This window comes from Pongo pygmaeus, chromosome 1 (genome assembly GCF_028885625.2).
Source record: "Pongo pygmaeus isolate AG05252 chromosome 1, NHGRI_mPonPyg2-v2.0_pri, whole genome shotgun sequence".
Taxonomy (NCBI): Eukaryota; Metazoa; Chordata; class Mammalia; order Primates; family Hominidae; genus Pongo; species Pongo pygmaeus.
In genome coordinates, this window is record NC_072373.2 from 95,534,504 (window position 1) to 95,550,656 (window position 16,153).

General features: G+C 49.5%; 1 protein-coding gene across 6 annotated transcripts in view; it reads left to right on the forward strand.

Annotated features, from left to right (window-relative positions):
- The window catches only part of KCNN3 (potassium calcium-activated channel subfamily N member 3), a 163,549-nt gene that overhangs the window by 34,013 nt on the left and 113,383 nt on the right, over nucleotides 1-16,153 (forward strand). For 5 of the 6 annotated variants that reach the window (XM_054460262.2, XM_063659627.1, XM_063659692.1 and 2 more), the window contains exon 2: nucleotides 14,124-14,219. The exons of the other annotated variant lie outside the window; for it this stretch is intronic. In XM_054460262.2, the coding sequence (XP_054316237.1) occupies nucleotides 14,124-14,219 (96 nt within the window). The remainder of the gene's footprint in view (nucleotides 1-14,123; nucleotides 14,220-16,153) is intronic. 6 annotated transcript variants of the gene reach the window in all.

A 16,153-nucleotide genomic window follows, 5' to 3' on the forward strand; every position in this document is an offset into this window, starting at 1 on the left:
AAGGCCAGTCGAGTATCAGGTGGGGTGTTCCTCTGGCTCCTCCTATCACAACAGTGAGAGGGACCCGGGGTACTGTGGGAGTCCTACCATCTCCTCACTTTTACGAGGTACCTTCTGGCTGCTCCTCTGGCTGCTCAACACTCAAAGAAGGAAGGTGCTGGGTGTCCTTGTTTGCATATTTTTCTGGCGTGGACACATTCTTCTTGGAGTTTCTTGACATTAGGACCACTTGAAACGCTCAAGGTAAGGGCTGCTCTGCCTGGCAGACACGCGTCAGGTGCCTTGGCTCCTCCTTGGCAAGTCTGCCTCCAGACGCCCTCAGATCCTGTCCCCATGCCTGGCCATGGGGCTGTCTGACCACTGATGCCAGAGGGTCACATTCTAAAGAGCTCTCATGCAGGTCACACTCATCAGTCTATACAGAAAATGTGGAAATGTTTTGGCAACCCCGTGTTAGAAGAGTGGGGTTTCCTAACTGTATGGCTTTGGGTAATTGCTTAAATCCTCCCAGCCTTAGTTTTTCCATCTGTGGGTTAGGAGTGGTCCTCTCTACCTCCCAGCATCAAATAGGAAACTGTGCAAGAAAATGCTTTGTAAACAGGAAAGCCCTAAACTGACATCCAGGACACAGTGACTCAGTAGCAAATATATTCTGATATTCAGCCTTCTCCATGGTTACAGCCTCCTCTGTGCCAAGAAATTCAAGTCACCAAGGGTTAAAGCAAGCAAGGCACATGGCCGTGATTGCCCATAATTGATGAAATAAACCTTAAAGGAGTGACATATAATTAATTGCAATTAATCCAGGCACCGTGACACCACCTTGCTAAAAATACTGTCTACTAATAATTGCTTTGATCCAGCAGAATGATGCCTGCCCATGAGCCTGGCAAAGTGTCTGCTAATGGAGTGCACATAGTGGGTGTGGAAGCTGGCAGGCATGGGGGCAGAGGGTGGGAAGGGGGCCCCAATTCTCTCAGACCCTGTGGCAGCAAATACTACATATATAGGGTGAGCATATGATTCATTGTCTAAACTGGGACACTTTCGAGATTATTATATTAATGATTACCATTCATAGTAATAATTATGCCAGATAACAGGCATACACTGGACTCTCCTGGGTAAACCCGAATGTATCGCCGCCCTCTGCATAGGCTGTTTTAAGCCCGTGGGAACCCTCGACTGGGAGAGTATTTTCACGTTCATTATCTGCTCTTCCTCACAACAACCCTGGAAAGAAGAAAGGATTTTTAGTCTCATTGAATAGATGTTAAAGATGGTGATGGTGTCAAACGGTCCAGCTCTAGTCTTTGGCCTGGCTTCCTCGGTGGCTGACCCCATGCAGGTAGAGGACAGCTGGTCAGGACCGGGAGTTCTGGGGATGTGGAAACAAGTGCAGCTCAGGGGAAAGAAGTAGCAAATCCGGCTTCAGTGGAGCAGAAACAAACTACCTCCTCCGTGAAGAGCTCAGGGCATAGGTCTCAGCCAGGACTGTGCTGTGGTGCTTACCAATCCTGGGCTTGGAATCAGAAGCTGTGTGTTTCAAGTCTGGCTCCCACACTTCAGCTGTGTTACCTTGGCAAATTGTATAATCATTCCGTGCCTCAGTTTCTCATTTGTCAAGTGGAGACAGTTCCTTCCTGTGAGGATTAAGTGAGAGCTTATATGAAGATGGATGGGTAGACTCAGAGCCTGTCATATAACAGGTACTCAGTAAGTCCTTGTAGAGTTTGAATCTGAGGAGAGTTCCTAGAGGCAACACCTATAGGGGAACCATGGAGATCCGTCTGCCTTGAAATGGCTCTAACTTGAACTAATTAGGGGGAGTGAGCTCCCGCCTTGAGATGGGGCTGCCTCATGTTCTTGGAGAAAGAAATGGAGGAAATAAACACATGGGGGAATTGGGAGGTTCCCTGACCCCCCCTAGACCATGGATAGTCTACTTGGGAGACTCTCCTGCATGCCCCGTGATAGGCAGGACCAGCACCCAAGGAGTCTTTGCATCTCGCAGTTTCCTTGAAGCCCTGTACAGGCTGGTGGCCCATGTTGGTATGTGGCTTCCAGCCTTCCTCCAGGCTCTCAGATGAAGATGCTTGGACATGGGCAGGCAGTGGGGCTCGTGTGGTGCCCCATTGCTGGAATTCATGGCACCTCAAAGTAAAAGGTAGGCAGGTTGGCAGCAGTCTGGTGCCAGAGAGCTAGTGAGAGAGAGAAAGAATTATACAAGTACCATGTTTGGTCTATTAATAGCCTGTGTTTGGTCTCCACCACTTCTATCAACATCGTCCATCACATCCAAACAATTGAAAAACCTGTGCCAAATGTTAGGAAACTCACGGCTGTGCTGTTTCTGAAAAACAGCATTTCTACTTCTTATGCCGCCCTGAGATGCCAATAGTTCCATGCCAACTGGTTATTTTTCCAGACCATTTCCCTTTATTTATGTTTAAGCTTTTGTATTGTTAAGCCAAAAGAAGATAGAGAACCTGGAGTAGGTAATTATTGTTTCTCCTGATTTGTCCTTGAATGAGTCATGGAGGAAATGTTCACTCCCCAAACCTGAATTGAGTAGCTGCAGAGGGGTGGAGAGAGGACTAAGACAGGGGCCTGTCCCTTTCAGACAGTGTTCGAGCTGGTGGATGGGCAGAGTGAGGATGTGGCAGAACACCAGCCCCACCCTTGGAAGGCTTAGGGCATTATCAGCCCTTTCTGTTACTGGTGTGTGGCCTTGGGTAGGCCAGAGTCCCTCTCTGGGCCTTAATTTGCTTGCCTGTAGAATCGGGGAGTCAGACTTGATGGCTTAGAAGGCCTCTTCCAGCTAAGTCGAGTGTTGGGTGGAGGACTCACTATCTCACGTTTGTTGGCAAGGCTGTGGGTGTGGAAGTGGAAGGAAGGTGATGCTGCCCTCAGAATGCTGGCAACTCCGGGAAGCCTGGAAGCATGGCTGGGAAACACGGACGAGGCTGTTCTTTATCTGGGAAACTCCAGAACAGCCTCCAGAGATGTCTGTGGAGCCTGCAGGCGGTTGTTTTTCTCACCATATGTGATTTCTGGGTGTCTTAAAAATTTTCATTTGGCCCAAACATTGCCGGGGTTGGGGGATGATTTTGCCCAGTGTGGGGATGGAAACGGGTTTGCCTCTGAGCATCAGGTGGATAGTAGTGGTTTTCTCCATTTTGGAATTCTCTGACGAAGGTGGAAGGTTCAGCTGGGGCCCTAGTGTTGCAGCAGCTTCTGGTGCAGACAGAGGCAAGGGCTGGAGGGAGGAAAGGGGGAAGGCCAATTGGAGGGGTGATAAGGCTGAGAGACCCAGGGTGGGGAGTTATCTGTAGGCCTTGCTTTGTGTCTTTAAAACCCACATAACTCTCTGTGGCTATCAGGTGATGAAAATCAACGTTATTTCAAGTTATAGCCATCTGAAATGAATGTAGCCAGTTCCTTGTAATTAGCTGACCACAGCTCCTGCAGAGAATCTGGGAATCTGTTGTGCGTCTTGTCAGCGATGGCTGGGGCAGGATGGGGAAAGGGAAGCCCAGGCCTGGGACAAACCCAGCTAGGCTGGTTTGGTTCTAGTCAGCAACCCAGTCTAACAGGGAGCCCACAACTTTCTGCAGAGCAAAGTGATTTCCCGCTGTTTTATTCATTTGAGGGCCAGATAGGTTTTACTAAGAGAAAACAAAACTACTTCAAAGCAAGCCATCCAGAAAGCACAATTATTTGTTTCAAATATTCTAGAACATTTAAGAAAATGGGGGTTCCTGCAATCTGGATGATATATGGGGGCCAGATCCTTGGCAGGTGGAGCAGTAAATATTTGCTAGGTGAACCCCTCATGGTGATAGCATATTGACAAGCGTTCTGGGAGGCGCTAGGAGGGTGAATAAAGGTTAAGTGTTTCACTGTAACTCTGTACACCCCAGATGCCAGGACAGATTTGAGGGCTGGGACTAGGGACCTTCAGTATGCTATACAGTTCTCCTGAGATAAAGGTATGGTGTCAGGACCTTCAGAACCTGATGCATAGTGGCAGGTACGCATTCATCAAAGCCGGAGGAGGCTGTAGGGACTTCTTGACACCACAAGAGTAATGTAATTGCTAACTGGCCAAGAGCACTCACATTGCACAAGCAGAAGAGGCTAAAAGCTAATCAGGAGCCCATTTTTTATTGGAGAAGGAAACAGTGACTAAGTGACAGGCTTGGAGGTGACTTCCAGGATAGGGATACAGGCTTTTGGAGAACAGATGAATTCAGGGACTGGTTGTTATATTTCCATTAGTAGGAAAAGCAGGGTGGGCCGGGCTGCCTGCCCCTGTGAGCATAGGCCGGGAGCCCCAACACCTGGGTTCTAAAGTTTTCTCCAAAACAGGATGCTGTATGATGGGGGCAAGGCAGCCTCAGTGTCCTCGTGGAGAATGAGGGTTGGGGAACTAGCTGATCTCCTGGTGTTCTGTACGTTAATGAGTGTGTGTCCCCGGGAGAGGCTCACTTGTCAAAGTCATTGACATAGACACCATGATGCTAAAGTCAGAGCAGGACTTCACAGAGGCATTTGTTTCACTGGGACCAAGCACTGCAGGCAGATCTTTGAAAAAGAGCCATCCAAAATAGAGTCTCTCCAGGGCTACATTGAGAGGAAGTGAGTTTCCAGTCCCTGGAGATAATCAAGCAGAGACTGGATGGCCATGTGCCAGAAATCTTAGAGAGGAGACTTATGGGGCACTGAACTAGATGGCTTCCAAGCTCCATTGCTTATGTGTATGACTGTCTGTTTCACACTGTCTCAGGGCTGTGAGGGCAACCCCAGCCTCCTGGCTTCTTTCTTTGTGCCCCAGAGCAGCAATTCTCCTTTCTGGCCCGCACATTAAATTCACTGAGATCTTTTTTTAAAAGTTAGTGCCGAGACCTCACTTGCAGAGATTCCGATTTAATTGCTATGTGGTGGTGCCAAGCCCCTCGGTTCTACAAGGACCTGGGTTATTGGTGCTTGATGGGCTTCCATCCCACCTCCATCCTCCCTGTAGGGGTGGGGAGTTACAAACCCTTCTGCTCCCATTCTGCCTTTGTATGGAGCCCAAAGGTTTAAGTCTGTATTTACCGTTCCATATTCATTTACCCAACAAACACTTGTTAAGTGCTTGCTTTGTGTCTGCAAGAATCCTAGGTGGGCCAGCTTTTGGCTACCTTAGGAGCAGCAAGGACCAAACTGCCTTTAAAAAGGCCTCATCCTGTATGTTTCCACCTCCCGCACTTAGCACAGTGCCTGGCACGTGGCAAACATGTAATAGAAAGTTTGATTGAATCGCATGGAATCTTTGCCAATATTGTAAGTGGGACAGGAAAATAAATTATAAGCAAGCATACAGTAGAGAATTCATGATATGCCAGTTTCCCTCTGCCCAGACCTTATAAAGGAAACCATCTCCTTAATTGGAATTACATTTGTGGCCTGAAGGGGTGACCCGTCCGACTTGATATTTTGGGAGCGTGGTCTCCTAAATGACCTTTTTCTGCCTTCCTTGGGGCATCACACAATGGGAGAGCCAGGGCCCGGGGAGGATCATTTTCTGTTAATTGGTGTCCTGGTCATCATGCTGGCTTCACTAAACATTAGCAGGCCACCCTCTGCTCAGACCTGAATGCCCTTGTTATTAACTGCATGATGTCCCTCAGACATCAGGTTCCGTCTCCTTCTGGCAGTGACAACGTACAGATCCAGGGAAATGCTCCAGGGCAACTTGACCTTATGAGTTTTGTGTCGAGACCACTGGCTTCCTTCACGCCACAAGTATTATCTGCCTAGTTTCCCCGTGCGAGGCCCAGTCTGCAGAGACGGTGCAGACCCCAAGCCCTGACCTCAATCTGTTCACCGTCTATCACACCACTAAAGCCACACAACTGGGGGCTTCTTCAGAGAGCAGGTGGGACAGGTGAGGGCAGGGCCTGCAAGGGTGATGTTCCGGCAATTGCCATCCTGTCTTCGTGAGGTTCCCTCTGGATCAGTGGTGAGAGCACAGGTTCGAATCTAGCCCCCACCTCTTCCTCATTCAGGGACAGTGGGAATGTGACCCTTTCCAGGCTTCAGATCCCTCATCTCTAGAATGGGGCCGTGGGTTGTTCTGAGGACCTAACGAAATTAGCACAGTACCTGGCCTCTGGTAAGTGAATAATAAATGTTAGCTGTTACTTTCATCACCTCTCTTTAGTTTTGATGAATTTGGAAATTCAGGGTGGAAGTGTCTACCTGCTTGACATATCTCAAAAATTTTGCTCCCTTCCTTCAAATATTCAACGTTCAACTAATATTTATTGACTTACTTTGGGCCAGACCAGTGTTCTAGGCATGGGGCTCTAGGAGTGAACAAATGCAATGTAAAAATTCTCTGCCCTCTGGGGTTGACACTCTGGTGGGGGTGACAGAACAACATCAGTGGGAAAATGGGGTCAGATGGTGAAAGGTGCTCTGGTCACCCCAGCTGGGCAGTGCCGACGGGGGACACCAGGCATGGCTAGCCTCAGGAAGGGTGTGGGGCCCAGGGCAGACTAGCGGGGTTCCTGGTGCTGAGGTCACCCTGTGTAATATTAAAGCAGGTAATGGCTCCCAGCTTCGATGGTGGGTACATGGACCCCGTTCAGGGATGGGGGCTGGGGAGGGCACAGGAGGACTGAGGACAGGGCTCTGAGGAGCCACCTGCTCTCGGGTCTAGGTCAGACCCCGCTTCCTGATGTGGGTCAGCTGGCTCATGATGCCTGGCCGGCTCCTGGGACTGAGAGGAGAGGTTGGATGGTCTTGTCTCAGCTTTCCGCCCACTGGGGATCCACCTCAAGCATCCGCTGGCTGTGGGGTTGAGGGGTGGGCCCAGAACAGAAGCTTCATGTAAGAACGTGACTGGGCTGGAGAAAAGGTGGCAGTGAGGTCTAGCCCCATCTCCAGCCCCTGGGACCTGTGGTAAAGACGTCCTCACCCACACAGTGGGCTCAGGCAGGCAGGAAAGATTCCTGGAGCTTGGCCTCTAATATCCATTCTTGAGCTCTCTGTGGAAAGAGCTGGTCACTCAAGCGCAAAGGAACCACTTGTGGGTCTTCTCCCTCAGCCTGGGCTTCCTGTCCATTCCTGGCTGTCCCAGCCTGATGTGTCCTCCAGGGCCCCCTGACCTGACCCTTGGCCCATCTCTTCTTGACCTTGCACTGTGGGCAGGACAGAGAGGCCAGGGAGAGTGTCCAAGAGGGAGAGGATGGGATGTCAAGGTGACAGGGCGATGATGGTGCAGAGGGCAGCCCTTGGGATGAGCTCCTGGGGAGCTCCTGGACGGGATTCAGGCTCAGCAGGTTGGGGTTGGAGGGGGTGGGGAATCCCTGGCATTTGGCAATTGCCCAGCACAGTGCCTGTTCATGGTAAGTGCTCAGTGAATATATGTTGTATGAATGCACGAATGAATGAATGTTTGGCTATGCAGATTGCAAAGGTGTCTTTCTGAAATGCCTCAGGGATATCTTTATAAATTATTGCAGCCATAAAATGCTGATATTGGGGGTGCAGTGAGCAGCTCCAGACTGAGGATCAGCTGCGTTTACCTGCACTGACATCTGTATGGCAAGAGAAGGGGTGTTTGGCTACAAGGGAATGCATGCTTCTCTTTGTGTGAAAACAGAATGAGATTTTTCATATGCATGATCTCATCTCATCCCCTAACAGCTGTGAGAAAAGTAAGGGTAGTTCTGGTTTGCAGAGAAGAAACCAGAGGCCCAGAGAGGTTAAAGGACCGATCCAGTGTCACACAGCTAGTTAGTAGCAAAGACACGATTTCAACTCTGGCCTTTTGGTTTCAAATCCTATGTTATTTAGAAAGAGACAAGGAACATCTTCGTTAGCCCCCATGACTAAAAATAGGAAGCTTGCCTTGTTGTGTTTGAGGAGAAGATGGTGTCAGTGGGTTTTGTGGCTGACCGTTTCACACCCAACATTTCATCATCTACAGAAATGCCTGGGAAAAGAAAACTCCTAAGAAAAAGAAAAAAAGGAATGAGTGTTGGACATGTCCCTATGACCTGTTTGTCATGGCATGTGTGCTTGGCGCCTTGGTCATCAGGCTTAACTGAGCTTCAGAGAAGGTTCTGTCCAGGAGTCTCATTTTACTGGGGGCTGAGGCTTAGGAGAAGGAAGCAACTTGTCCAGGCCAGGCATTCGTTACAGAGAAGGCTGAGACCCCTGCGCCCTCGGATACACACCCTGGGCCTCTGTTCCAGAGCTGTCTTGGCTAGCAAGCATCAGGGTCTTGGCCCTTCTCCCTTCTCAGGCTGGTCAGAGGTCCAGCTGCCCTCTGGAGTCTCCAGAGTCTCCCTTCCCACTGTGACAGCATCGGCTGTCTCTCCTGGTCTCAGGTTGGACAGTCCTGGGAGAGAGAGGGTCCAAGAGACTTCATTCTGTCACTTCATTCATTAGTGACTGAAACAGGATTCTGTTAGCTGACTTCTGGTAGGAGCCAGGCTGGGAAGCCGCTCTGAGGATGCTGGGAGGGCCAACAGCTGCAATTATTATTATTATTATTATTATTATTATTATTATTATTGAGACAGAGTCTTGCTCTGTCTCCCAGGCTGGAGTGCAGTGGTGTGATCTCAGCTCACTGCAACTTCTGCCTCCTGGGTTCAAGCCATTCTCCTGCCTCAGCCTCCTGAGAAGCCGAGACTACAGGCATGTGCCACCATGCCCAGCTAATTTTTGTATTTTTGTAGAGATGGGGTTTCACCATGATGGCCAGGCTGGTCTTGAACTCCCGACCTCAAGTGATCCACCTGCCTTGGCCTCCCAAGTGTTGGACTTACAGGCGTGAGCCACCACGCCTGGGCTTGCAATTAAATTAGGGTGCTCCACCTGGAAGGAGGAGGCTGTGCTAAGATAGGAGCTGAGGATGATGGATAAGAATGAAAGATCCCAAGAACTGGACAGCGTGAGACTGAGGAAGGAGGAAGGCCAGGGCTTGGTGCTGATGTGGAGGGAAAGGAGCCTCAGGTCTCCATGGAGAACAGCGACCAGTGATGCGGTCTTCCCTTTAGCGGAAGAGGGGCTGGTTTAATTTGCATAGCATTAATTAGCAAGAGTATCTAATTAGGACAACCATTACAGAACCACAGTCATAAGCCGATGTTGAATATCAATCAATTTTGGAGCCTCTCCATGAAATTGAAGGAAAAGTTGACCTTATTAGATAGAAAAGATTTCTAAATCAATTATTTCCCAGATTGAATGCACAAAACATAGTGATGTCAGACAGGCACATCAGACCTTAATTCAGTAAATATGAACTTCAGATGCTATCACCTTTTCCCTTTGGGGGTTTCAGCCAGTGACAGAAATCGTGAATGGACCACATATGTGTATAAACACACACACACACACAACCATACACATATACTCTTTGTGGGTAACAGCTTGGTTGGGGAAGGAGCCTGCGCATCATTATCTCAGTTAAGCTAATATTTCAGTTTGGTTCAGTGCCCCTCCAGGACTCTGTCTGTAAGCATAGATTTCTCTTTTTTGCGATGTTCCAAACAATAAAATACATTTAGAACTTCAAAGTCTCTGGGAAGATCTACCATAATCACTACAGTTCTGGCCTGTTTTTGGAAGCTACAAGGCAGGCCAGGAGAGCAATTTATGTGGCTGGCTCAGGAGCTGGGGAACACACTCCATCACCCTCTGCACAACCTCAGGGGAGGAAAGGCTGGAGCAGCTCTAAGAAGCCTCATTGCAGATATTGGAGGGCCAGCAAGGCGTGGCTGCTGGAGCAGGTGGGGTGCTGGGGCACAGGCAGGACATGGAACCTGGAAGCAGACAGATCTGGGTGTAAAACCTGGCTTTTGCAAATCCTGGCTTTGCCATGGTGAGCCATGCCCTTGGACAAGTTACCTAACTTCTGAGAGCTTGTTTTCTCCTCTGTAAGAGTGGGTTGACGATGCCATCCTTGCATGGTGGGGCCCTATAGATGTGCTTTATTACAGATTATTGTCATCAGTGAGAAATCAGAGATCTGTGAAGGGCTGGCTCGTGGCCTGGAGCAGAACAGGGACCACATGGATGGAGGCAGCTCTTAGGAATTCTGTTGACATATTTTCAGTCTTTTTCTACACTTTTTAGTGTAGAAAAATTAAATAATTGGAAATATACTACATATTGTTTTGGGGTCTGAGTTTATCACTTAATATTCTATCATCAACCGTTCTCCATGTCTTCAGATATTCTCTGCAGAAGTGTTTTGTGTTTTTTTTTTTTTTGAGATGGAGTCTCACTCTTCACCCAGGCTGGAGTGCAGTGGCACGATCTCGGCTCACTGCAAGCTCCACCTCCCGGGTTCATGCCATTCTCCTGCCTCAGCCTCCTGAGTAGCTGGGACTACAGGCGCCTGCCACAATGCCCTGCTAATTTTTTGTATTTTTAGTAGAGATGAGGTTTCACCATGTTAGCCAGGATGGTCTCGATCTCCTGACCTCGTGATCTGCCCACCTCAGCCTCCCAAAGTGCTGGGATTACAGACGTGTGCAGAAGTGTTTTTAGTGGTTGCATAGTGTTCCATCACTGCTTGATCTCAAATCTACTTAACCACTTGAAAATTTATGGGCATTTAGGCATAAATGGCTTTAAAAAATGACTCTCGGCTGGGCGCGGTGGCTCATGCCTGCAATCCCAGCACTTTTGGAGGCCGAGGCGGGTGGATCACTTGAGGCCAGGAGATCGAGACCATCCTGGCTAACATGGTGAAACACCGTCTCTACTAAAAATACAAAAAAATTAGCCGGGTGTGGTGGCGGGCGCCTGTAGTCCCAGCTGCTGGGGAGGCTGAGGCAGGAGAATGGCGTGAACCCGGCAGGCGGAGCTTGCAGTGAGCTGAGATCATGTCACTGCACTCCAGTCTGGGAGACAGAGCGAGACTCTGTCTCAAAAAAAAAAAAAAAAAAATGACTCTCATCAAATGGGATATAATTCCTAAGTATTCCTGTGTGTTAAGGATTGTTACTCTGTCTTGAAAAGTTCTGAGTCACGGGGCAGAAGGGTTGACCAGTTGACCACTGGATTCCCTCTGTTCTACGAGCCCCTTATTGGTCCTCAGATAGGAGTGAGTGGCGGCAATGCGTGTGGCATGTACCCTATCCTGAGATGTATGGCAGCCCTGTGTCACTGCCATCCCCCAAGGAACCATATCAATTTCAAGCTTCATTGACGTTCAGGCAGCAAAGAGAAGATGCTAGTTCAACATTTTACCAAATAGAAAACATTCCTAGTTCAGTCAGACTTCTTTGACATGTTTTCAGCTATTAAAAGCGGTTGGTTAATTTTTTTATTGACATGAGATGGAGAATGTAAAGAAATCTGTAAGATATCAAGAGTCCCTGTTGATCCAGCACACAGCTTGGTCATCCCACGGGGCTGGAGCTGGCCAGGGAGGTTGTACCGGCCAAAACCAAGAAGCAGGTGGGAGTTGCCTGTTCATGTAAAGGTTTTGAGATTTAGGACAAAAGGAAGAGGCTCAAAGGAGAGAGAGAGCATCTGGCCCCTTTCCCTTCACTGCTTCCTTTAAAATGATGGAAATATACTTGGATTCTGATGTCAATTCATTGCTGCCAAAAGAAATAAATAAGAGGCTGAAATGTGCAGCTGATCCCAAATCCTTCCCGGGGAAGTGTGATGCTCCCAGATGCTTTCAGACCCCTTTGAAAAGAAAGTTATGGTCATTTCTGGCTGGAAAACATTGTGAGCTGTCCCCAGTTGATTCATGTAGGGAGGTTTGTCTTACCCTAATACAGTCTGAATGTTCCTGAATTCACCATTGGCTCTTTTCAGGCCCATCTGGGTCTTGTGGTTGGGTAGCATTTCAGGCATCAGGCAATGCTTGTGAAGATCAAAATGTTTTTGAGGGCTAGCACTGTGTTCTGCCCTTCTCTGTGCTCGTGTTGGACCAGAACAGCACCAGCCCTCCTTAGGCCCCCGTACATGTGTGCTGAGTAAATGATTGCAGGCTGCTCTTCATGGAACTGTGGAACATGAAGAGGCTAAAAGAAGACTGGCTTATGTGTAGATCATCTTATGCACAGCAAATAATGGAGACCTTTTCCCATAGTTGGACAACCCCATGCAATGTAGAAAGTCAGAGTTAGTGTATAAGCCAGATCAGAAGCTTCTGGTGTATATCACTGTATATATAGAATCTAGCACACTGTTGGATATCTAGCAAGTACTCAGCAAATGAGAAGTGGTTGAAATTTTTGTGAAAGAGTGAATGAATTAGTTACTTTATTAGTTTTCTTTGTATCTCCAGTGGGCCTCAAGAACTGTACCAATGAAATGAATGGGGAGATTAATAGACATCAGGGCGAGCACTTTCATTCCATCTCAGCACATAGAGTAGGGCCCAGAGCATGGACCTGGGCACTTGGAATTCCTGGGTTCGAGTCCCAAGCCCTCCTCTCATTCTTGTGGTTGCCATATTGGACATACCGCCTCACTCCACAGGTCTCAGCTGCTCCTCACATCTGCCTCTGAAAGCTGTCTCTGACCCATCCATAGTGGCCTCCCTCCCTTGAGCTTCCCTAGCTCTACTGTAGGTTTCACTCTGGCAATTGATCATATTCTACCTTACCTTGTTGTCTTAAGATATCATTTAGGTCTATTTAAATGGATGCTTCCCATGTTTCTAAGTTGTTTCCCATTGGAGAGTGTGCCTGAGGGCTTGTGGGCAGTGCTCTGTACTGCGAGTCAGAGGCCTTGACTTTGAATTCTGGCACAAGCCACTCACCCTCCTCTGGGCCTCAGCCTGTAATATCTATAAGGTAAAAGGCCGAGGGCTGTTGTGAGGATGGATGAGAACAAATACGTGAAACCACCTTGTAAACTGTAAGGTGCCTTCCAGCAATCAGGCATCATTCTTCTAATGACCAACTCCCTGAGGAAGGGGATGTTTCTTTTGTGGCGTGCACCACTCAGGACCAAGTGCAGGGCTGCCACACACACAGTCACTGCTTGGAAATGCTTCCTGGATCTCATCTGCTGCCTTTGCTCAGGGCTGTGTTCCCGCCTTCCTTTGGAACTAGGAGCTATCTCTACTTCCAGCTTCGAAATGCCCAGAGGTACACCAAGTTCCAACCCAGACACCCTGATTTGTAGAGGATGCAAAGTAAATGATAAGGGTAGTTAACACTTACTTGGCCAGGCACCGTTCTGGGCACTTTGCATACATTAACTCCTTTATTTTCACAACAGCCCTGTGAGGTAGTCCAGAATATTATCTCCATCTGACACAGGAGGCATGCTGGTGCAGAGAGGGGGAGTGGGCATTCATGTAGCCCTAAGTGGCTGTCGCAGGGCTGGGACCCAGCAGTCTGGCCCCAGAGGTCATGCTCTTAACCACATTCTTGGGTTCTCTAAGCTGCCCTGGGACTGAAAGGCTGCAGTGGAAGCCACAGGGCTCACCTCCCCCACCTAATCCCTAGCAGGAGGGACCCTCAGTGTCCTTCTCCTGCCAGGACCCCTCTCTGCTCCTGTGCTTCCCAGCTTCTGTCTCCAGTAGCTCCTCTGCCGTCGCTGCCTCCCTCCCCTGCCCTTGGCCTAAGCCAGGAGAGGAGAGCAGCTGCGGGGACATTCAAATTCATTCCTGAAAGAATTCTGCCTCCGAAATCCTCTGGTTTGGGTTTAAGAGAAAACAGAGGCCCAAGCTGGCGTAATATTGATGCCCAAACCATGTAATAGCGGCACAACAAAGAATGATGTTCATATGAGTTATGAGCATGGAAGCACAAATTCTAAATAACACATCAGCAAACTGAATCTAGCCGTGTATAACAAACATAATACATCATGCCCAAGTAGGGTTCATCCCAGGAATGCAAATACGACTTAGCCCGAGAAAACAGAGGCTCAGAGGGGGCAGCTGCTGAGACAGAGCCAGCCCAGGCACAGCCCAAGGCTTTTGTGGGGCTCAGGCTGACTTTGTGCTACACCTGCTCCTAGGAGGGGCTGGTAACAGTCCCTCCTGTGTTCCCACCCCTTCTCTTTTACACAGCCGCAGAATAAAGTGAGATGCTCCTTTCCCCGCACTCCCTAATTCTCTCTCTCCATTGTTCCTGCAGGACTCCATGTTTTCGTTGGCCCTGAAATGCCTTATCAGTCTGTCCACCATCATCCTTTTGGGCTTGATCATCGCCTACCACACACGTGAAGTCCAGGTAGGTGCCCCCTTCTCACTCCTTCATGCAGCGGCTGATCCTTTGGCCTTGCTCTGAGCCGAGCCCATCCCTGCCCCCAAAACCCACTCCCTTAGCAGCTACTTGGGTGATTTTACAAGACGGTGCCCAAGATCATGGCTCTTCTCTTCTGGTTTGGACACAAATGGGAGAGGAAATTGCGAGGCTGCCCTGTGGCTTTCGAATAACTGTTAAGTTGTCTTCAAAGTGGGGATCCCAGAGACAAACGTAGGGCTTCATGCTGAGCAAGGCTGCTGTATTCGGGGCCCTCGAATACAGGAGAGCTCCTGATGCATTGCTCTGCCTTTTCTATCTCTTGTCCTTTCTGAACTTGGGCCACTGAGTTCATCCCTTCAGTGAGGCAGACCTGCCTTGTGTACCCCCACGTATGCTGCACCAAACTCCACCAAGGAGTCTGCTTTTTGTGAATGGTGTGGGCTTCACCCTTGTGGGTCCAGGCTGGGGGTGTCGTTTTCTAGACAGAGTAAGAGTCTGCTGTGGCCGAGAAGGCCTCTGTTTCTTGCTGCCCAGGAGTGACTTGGTACCCAGAGAAACATTCTCTGGGCCTCCAGGGTGCACTTCCAGTTTGGCTGACATAGGGAGGATGGTTCAACCCGGGCCAGGAGGGTTAGACAGGAGGGAACAGATCTGAAGCATCTTCTGGTGACAACGAGCTTCCCCCAGCCCCCGGCCCTTCAGGCTGACCTGCACTGCTGTGGACCTGAGCAGTTCTAAACTATCCAGATGTTTTTCCTCATGTGCATGTGAATCTGGAAACCATCCCGGTCCTTTGGCTGGAGGACCACAGATAGATTCACATCTGGGCAGCAGGCGAGAGACTGATGAAGACCAGAGCTCAGAGTCAGAAAAACTGGGGTCAAGTCTCAGCCATGACCTTTTTTCTTGGTGTGTCTTTGGCCAGCCCTGTGACCTTCCTGGGTCTCGATCTTCTCATCTAGAACATGGGGCCTTTATTCCAGCTCTGCTGAGCTGTTGTAAGGATGGGATGAAGAGTGCATAGGAGAGTGCTTTGTGAAGCGCTATTTAACAACACCGTTCAAATCCAGTCCCTTTTGTTACTCGGCATGGAGTAGCTGTGGAGCAGCTGTGCGGATGCAGGTGGGAGTGCCTCCTCCTCCTAGAGAGCCTTGGCTTTTTGTCTGAAGGTCAGGGGCCACTGTGGCTGGCTGGGACATGGAAGCCTTGGCTCCAGGCCACCTTGACAGGGCTGCATTCTGTCAATGACTAGAGGATACTGACCTGGATGCTGGGACTCTTCAGCCTCTAAAGGGTTGCAGGTGCTTGGACAGGGGCTGTGCCTGTGCCAGATGCCACCAGGCAGCTTCCTTCATGGAGTCTGAATTGGACAGAGTGGTGGACTTTAACTCAGACCATTGTCCAGTCAGCCCCAGAAAGGAGCCAGGAGTACAGGCAGGGAGGACTAGGGCCACGGAACCGAGACAGGACAGAAGTTGACAGTCTGGGCTCCGGGCCTGGTTCCACCCCACCCAAAGCCAGCCATGGGACCCAGGCAGTCCCTCAGTGTCCATGTTCTCATCTGTAGGGAGACTGTATTACTATGTGTCACCCTGACCTGTGTGGGGAGGTGTCACACACACCAAAGAAAAAAGGCAGAATCATAAAACTCAGTTATGACCCAGGCTTGAGGAAGGGGAAGAAGAGGAGCTGTTCTCAGCCTCAACCCCACACTGTGGTGGTGCTAAGCCTGATTACTTCCTCTTTCTGCTCCAGGCATTGGGGTGGGTAGAGCCAGGTGTCCCTCCCTCTGATGCTCCTGAGGTCCTTGTTCCCAGTCCAGGGCCTGCAGCCCTAGCTCTCAGCCTGTTCTGGTCCAGCTGCAGCTTGACTCAGTTCCGGCCTGGTAGCAGGGTCATGTTGCTGACAGCCCAGAACCT